At 33.2% G+C, this 7,130-nt stretch overlaps 2 protein-coding genes across 2 annotated transcripts in view; both read left to right on the top strand.

Annotated features, from left to right (window-relative positions):
• Nucleotides 1-4,898, top strand: part of LOC107676406 (protein FAM219B-like) — an 8,619-nt gene extending 3,721 nt beyond the window's left edge. Inside the window, exons 4-7 of the mRNA XM_016470948.1 lie at nt 1,260-1,334; nt 1,482-1,524; nt 2,576-2,711; nt 3,726-4,898. Coding sequence (XP_016326434.1) covers nt 1,260-1,334; nt 1,482-1,524; nt 2,576-2,710 — 253 coding nt within the window. The 3' untranslated portion in view covers nt 2,711; nt 3,726-4,898. The remainder of the gene's footprint in view (nt 1-1,259; nt 1,335-1,481; nt 1,525-2,575; nt 2,712-3,725) is intronic.
• Nucleotides 4,899-6,102: 1,204 nt separating this feature from the next.
• Nucleotides 6,103-7,130, top strand: part of LOC107676405 (AT-rich interactive domain-containing protein 3B-like) — a 45,779-nt gene continuing 44,751 nt past the window's right edge. Inside the window, exon 1 of the mRNA XM_016470947.1 lies at nt 6,103-6,338. Within this exon, the coding sequence (XP_016326433.1) occupies nt 6,303-6,338 (36 nt within the window). The 5' untranslated portion in view covers nt 6,103-6,302. The remainder of the gene's footprint in view (nt 6,339-7,130) is intronic.

Genomic DNA, 7,130 nt, shown 5'->3' with positions numbered 1-7,130 from the left:
TTGTGGTTATGGCTTTTAAGATTATGATGATTTATAATACACAATGAACACAATGCATCCACTTAACTCACAGTGGATTATATTTCCCATAGTTATAATGCATCATAAGTCTCATATCTTGCCATCTTTCTTATGCTACTTTACTTAAAGCAGACAAAGACCACTTATACTGTAAGTAATTGCAACAAAAATAATAATAAAAATAATAGTTTTTCTTAAACAGCCGTAAGATCAGATATCTGATCAGATGAATGTATAATATGGCACATTTGATTTTTGATTTTTTTTTTTATATAATATATATATATATATATATATATGTATATATAATATATATATTTTTTTTTTTAGTCAAGTTAAACTAAATGGAAATTAGAAATGTTTCCTTAGCAACTTTACGTTTTTAAATATTTTATTTCAGTTAACTTCAAATTTTTTTTTTTTGCTGGAAATGCTTTTTTTATAGTTTGTAGTTTTAGTTTACTATAATGACCCTGCAACAAAATTACTAAAACTTCAACTAAAAACAAATGAAAACAGAAAATGTAAAAATAAAATCTAATTCAAAATATTAAAATAAACTATAATAGTATATCACTCACTGATGCTAAAATGACTCATACGCTGCATATGCATATGAATGCACAGATGCATTAAACTCGAGTCAGTATGCTGCGTGTTTTATTTGTGACCCTGCACCACAAAACCAAGGGTCAGTTTTTCGAAATTGAGATTGAAAGCTGAATAAATAAGCTTCCATTGATGTATGGTTTGTTATGATAGGACAATATTTGGCTGAGATACAACTATTTGAAAATCTGGAATCTGAGGGTGCAAAAAAATCTAAATATTGAGAAAATCATCTTTAAAGTTGTTCAAATGAAGTTCTTAGCAATGCATATTACTAATCAAAAATTAAGTTTTGATAGATTTACAGTATGAAATTTACAAAATATCTTCATGGAACATGATCTTTACTTAATATCCTAATGATTTTTGGCATAAAAGAAAAATCTATAATTTTGACCCATACAATGTATTGTTGGCTATTGCTACAAATATACCCCAGCGACTTAACACTGCTTTTGTGCTCCAGGGTCACATATAGTGAAGAGTTGGGTTGGTTTGATTAACGGGAGTCTGCGGGTGTGTTTCACAGCTCTTGTACTTCTCTTCAGCCTCACAAACGGACTGTAAAGAAGGGAAGGAGTGTTATTGTTCAGTGGCTCGTGTCCAGACTGATGTGTGTTTCTCTGCAGTGTGAGGTTCAATCAGGGATACGCGGCTCTGAGTCAGACGGGAGAGGATTCGCTCGTCTCGCTGGACTCAGACAGGTGCGCCAGCCATCAGAACGAGCTCAGTGTTAGTTAAAGGGCTTTTACACAAGCCTGGAAACCTGTTATTGGCCAGAAACCCGTTCTGTTTGATTAGAGGAAGTGTGTGCTGATTGAGTGATTGATTGGTTGGTTTGGTTTCATCAGTGATGCAGAGCTGGACTGTTCGTCTGGATATTCCTCAGCAGAAGTGAGTTAATACCTTATATAGTTTGGTAAACGGGTAGTTAGTTGCCTTCATGTTTAGGGTTTGAATATGCATCATCGTGCACTGATCATATATTTAATAATCAATTCTAAAACGCATACAGTTTTTATCACAAAAACAGCTGCAGAATTTTTTATAGAGTTGTACAGAATTGTTGATCGAGCTGAATTTTAGCAAATGTTTGATTATTATCTGCCTTTGAAGCTGATTTGGTAATGCAAATCAAATAATAATCAATTTTAATTACTATTATTAATTATGTACCATGTTAATTTCATGCCCAGTATATATATACCTTTTTTTCATTCATAAATTCACATTTGTGTCTTCAGCATGGTTTTGAAAATTACTGTCTTGCCAAAATAAAGGACAGTATAACTATAACTAAAAAGTTTCAGAATTATATTTTCCAGCTGATTAATGATGATTTATAATAACCAGAACGTTATCATTGGTTTGGACGCTAATATATGTGTCCCTGCAGCACAAAAGCAGTGTTAAGTCGCTGGGGTATATTTGTAGCAATAGCCAACAATACATTGTATGGGTCAAAATTATAGATTTTTCTTTTATGCCAAAAATCATTAGGATATTAAGTAAAGATCATGTTCCATGAAGATATTTTGTAAATATTTTGTAAATTTCCTACCGTAAATATATCAAAACTTAATTTGTGATTAGTAATATGCATTGCTAAGAACTTCATTTGAACAACTTTAAAGATGATTTTCTCAATATTTAGATTTTTTTGCACCCTCAGATTCCAGATTTTCAAATAGTTGTATCTCAACCAAATATTGTCCTATCCTAACAAACCATACATCAATGGAAAGCGTATTTATTCAGCTTTCAAATGACGCATAAATCTCAATTTCAAAAAATTGACCCTTATGACTGGTTTTGTGCTCTAGGGTCACATATGTCAGGCTTTACAGGGTTAAATAGGCACATACCATGATGAAATTCACAAGGTTTGTTTTTATGAAGTGAACACCTTTGGGATCAGTGATAGCAGCGTCTGGTTTCTCCGCAGGTGCATCCAGATCTGAGCAGGCAGCTGTTGAAGGATGGATATCACCTGGATGAGACACCTGATGATGAAGATCTGGACCTGATTCCCCCGAAAGCCCTGAGCTCCTCCGTCTGCTGCTGCTGCTGTGTGCAGTGAGGTGCTGATGCTGAGGAATGGACCAGAAACAGTGTTTTTAAGAGCGCAGACTTGTATTGTTTGTCTCGATACTAGAATCACACTTCGTAGCCAGACCCCCAAACGCTTCCAGCTTTGAGCTGTGATTTACTCGCATCCCTGTCATGAACACACGCCAGAGCGGGTCACATATCAGCCCAAAATCAGAATAAAGAAATCAGGAATTATATTTAAAATTAGGCAGACTTTAGTACCGTTAGTAAGATGCACTGCGACATTATTCTTCATTTTTATTAAATTTATTTAGGCCGAATTCTCATTGCATCAATTCTTATAATGTATGGAAGTTTGTTTCTGCCACAGGATGAAAAAATAAAGTTAATTGCAACTTTTTATCTCACAAATTGGACATTTATTATGAGAAATTCTCAGAAATTGCGAGATACAAACCGTAGAAAAATCAGAAAAAAGTCAGAATTGTGAGATATTAACTCGTGATTGTTAGAAAAAAGGTGCGGTTATCTTTTTATTTTGCTTAAGAAACAGAATTGTGAGAATTCCAAGAAAAAAGTAAAAAGAAAAAAGGTTTGAATTGTGAGTAATTGTGAGAAAAAAAGTCATGATTGTAAGATTAAATCGTCTAAATTTTTATTTTTTTTATTTGTTTCACAAAAACAGAATTGCGATATGTAAACTTGGAATTGTTTATATTTTGCAATTCTGTTTTTTGTTTCCACACACACACAAAAAAAAGATATATATATAATTGTTTTTTTTTGTTGTTTTTGTTTTTTTATAATTGCGGTAACTTTTTTGCATGTTGAAGGAGTTCTGACAGTGATTCAGTTTGATTATGATTCTTTATCAATTATTAAAAAAAATAAATAAATATATATATATATATATATAAGATAACTGTGGTAACACTTTTTTTCCCCTCACAATTTGGATTTTTTTTTTTTCTCAGAATTACACGTTTATGTCTCTAAAAAGTCACCATTATCATTTTAATTATTTTTTTTTAATTCTGTTGCAGAAACGGTCTTCCATAGTGATGCCAAAGATCTCATTCTCATTGCTGTAATGGATGAAAACAATCATATTTAAATGGTCAGTTATGTATTCATCATGGAAGCATTTGTTGTGCTGCCTTTGAACTGACTGAAAAAACTATTTACAAAAGCATAGTACTTTATGTGCTTTAGTCACAGAAATATGATTTGGAAGTGATTTGTGTATGTATGAAATCAGTGGCCATCGCTATCTTCATTCTCTGAGTTTTATAATCATCATTTCACTCGGGACAGCAGCTGATGATTTCAAAACTCTCAGAAAAGGAAGTGAAGATGAAAGTGGGATCTGAAACACACAGAATACACATAATGCTCCAGCTCAGCGTGTGGGGAAGTGCAGCGTTACTGATAGTGAGAAACCTGACACTACTTTACATACATGTGTGTGTGTGTGTGTGTGTGTGTGTGTGTGTTTTACTCTGCTCTGGAGGTCTTTGAGGCTCTTTTGAAAAGTGTTTATACATTTTTTTAACTGTATTTTCTCTCTGATATTCTGTTACTCTCAAACAGCAACACATTTTGTTACTGAAATGAAGTGAGGCTGATGCGAGTTGTTACATTAGTCAATATATGACGTGTTATTTTGTATTTAAAATTGCATAATCCAGAATATTTTTATCTGCCCTTAAATATGCATTTGCTTGAGTATTATAAATATGTCGTTGTGTCTGTGTTTGTGGTTAAAGTGTGTGTGAGAGAGATTTAGAAAATCTTCAACACTATGCAACTAAACACTTTATTTCTTCACTTTGTAGCCACAAGAAATCAGTTACTGACTTTATAATGCGATGACTTTATTGACTTTTATTTTGTTGCAAGACATATATTATTTGTATTTAACGATGTTAATTGTGAAATTAAAGGAAACACTTAAACTTTCTCTCTTTAATGTGTGTCAGGTGTTTATATTCACAATCGAATCTCGGCATGGGATCGTTAGGAAGTACATCATGCTAGAAATGACCAGCAGTCTTCCTTTAATGCTATTTGGATTAAACTGGAACAGAGTTGGAAAAAAGCCAGAGTCGTGTGTGTTGGTGAAAGTGGTGTGGTTTCTAGACAGCTGATGGATGGGTAAAATATAACAAGTAAATGCAACAATAAAAGTGTGAAACTGCACCTACTGCGCATGAGCACTAGAGGTCGCTGACAGCCTGAGTTTTTAATTCATGCATTAGAAGAAATCATGACTTTTGAGCCAATAAACATGCAACATGAAGCCCCCATGAGCTAAACCTCAAGTCATACATGTTCTTCATTAATGTCTCTTTTTCGACAGATACTGTATAAATAACAATCCTACTTTCATCTGGAAACTCAGAATTAGTGAGCTGCTCACTTCACAAGAAAATGCTCGAGAAATGCTCTTTATGTAAGGCAGCTGATTCAGTTTTGAGCAATGAATATTTGAGAATGAAGCGTTTTAATTATGTTTGTTTACTATAGGAGCGTTTCAGCAGACTCTTTATGCCATTAGAATTGATTGTTGATTTTCTAAATATTTGTACATTATTTTGTCATCATTAGAATATTTATGTATTTATTTAATTGATTCATTTAATGTATTTTTCAGAAAATAGGGGCATTTCAGCAGACCGCTTCATGACAGAATTATATTAACATTAGAATTCATCTGTTCGTTTTAAGTGATTTATTCAACAAGTTATTTTAGTCATCATTAGAATATTTCAATATTTATTTTATTTTAGTAATTTAATGTAATTTTCTGAATACCTAACGCACTGACAACTATTTTGACATTCGATCTGGTCATTTTCTAATTGTATTTATTTATTTATTTTTTTTGGTCATTAGAATATTTATTTTATTTTACTAATCAAATGTAATTTTCTGAATACCAAACGCACTGACAGAATTATATTGACATTGGATCTGGTCATTTTCTAAATATTCCTTTAAATTAGTTTTGTCATCAATAGAATATTTATTGATTTATATTTATTTTTTATTTTATTTTAGAAATGTTATGTAATTTTCTGAATACCAAACACACTGAACAAACTGTTTGACATTAGATCTGGTAATTTTCTAAATATTACTTTTATTTTTTGTTACTTTTATTTATTTATTTTGTCATCATTAGAATATTTATTTTAATATATATTATATATATATTAAAATAAATATTCTAATGATGACAGCAATTATATATATATATATATATATACACATACACACACACACACAATTGCTGTCATCATTAGAATATTTATTTTATTTTATTATTTTATGAAATGAAATTAATACCGAACGCACATACATTATTCCATCAGTGTGCGTGTGATTGATCGGCACGCGCTGTACACAGTCCAGGAGACGCGAGCGGAGCGGAAGGGAGCTGTGTTTTTGACGCTTTTGGCCTTCCATACAGGGAGTTGAGCGCTGAGCACCGGGCGGCTCGGAGGTCTGTGATCGCGGTTCTGCTCGCCTGAAACGGAGCACCGGATCGCCACGCGCTCGCTGGAGGAACGGAAAGCGCCGTGAGTTACCGAGCAGAAAGAGACGAGCGGAGCGGAGGGATGGTGGATAACAGCGGCAGCGGCAAAACACAGATGGTGAGTCGGTGTAACTCAGTCTAAATGTTCATAATGTTACTAATAATGCTGAACTCTTGAGCTGTCAATCAAACACTGCGACACACCGGATCATCGGTACCGAGAGAGTCCGCTTCTGTGGCTTTTATATTGAGCTACTCTGCGAAAAAAAAACATTAGCAGCCTCAACATTTGTAGTAGAAACTATTTTCACTCAACAAATGCTGTAGGAAATGTCACAAAGAAACCGCAAGTAACACTGAATTAAAGGTGACATCTACAAAGACTGAAAGTCCAGTAATCTTAATTTCATCTACAACTTCGAAAACTCATTTTTACAGTGAATTTAAAATAAAAACAAATGTTCTTATATTCTCATAATTGCGATCAAATGTATAAACATCCCTAGAACAACATTTACCTGATAGTGAAAATGTCATTAGATAGAAGGAAGGTTCATTTTCTAAGAGAATTTATAAGTGAATTCATACAGTAAATGCATATTAAAGTGAATTTATCGCTTTATATGCATTTCTTATCTGTATCTGCTGTACTCCTGCTTATCAGAGACGTGTATTTTAATAATATTTAAATCATTTAGACTTGGGAAAATGACAGATATGCTCATTATAGTCAGTGTTCCCACCCTTTAAACCCACAGAAACCTTCTGTCATGTTGAGAGTTTCATTATTTGGTCTCTTTATGGAGCTGTTTTTATCTTGGCGACCCACAATGGTGGTGATTTGAGTTTTATTATCACTGTGGTGACACACACACACACACACTCTCTCTCACACACACACACACACACA

Source organism: Sinocyclocheilus anshuiensis, unplaced genomic scaffold (assembly GCF_001515605.1).
Source record: "Sinocyclocheilus anshuiensis isolate Anshui unplaced genomic scaffold, SAMN03320099.WGS_v1.1 scaffold3377, whole genome shotgun sequence".
NCBI classification, from domain to species: Eukaryota; Metazoa; Chordata; class Actinopteri; order Cypriniformes; family Cyprinidae; genus Sinocyclocheilus; species Sinocyclocheilus anshuiensis.
The sequence above is the reverse complement of the archived record's forward strand: the minus strand, read 5'-3'. Positions and strand labels throughout refer to the sequence as shown.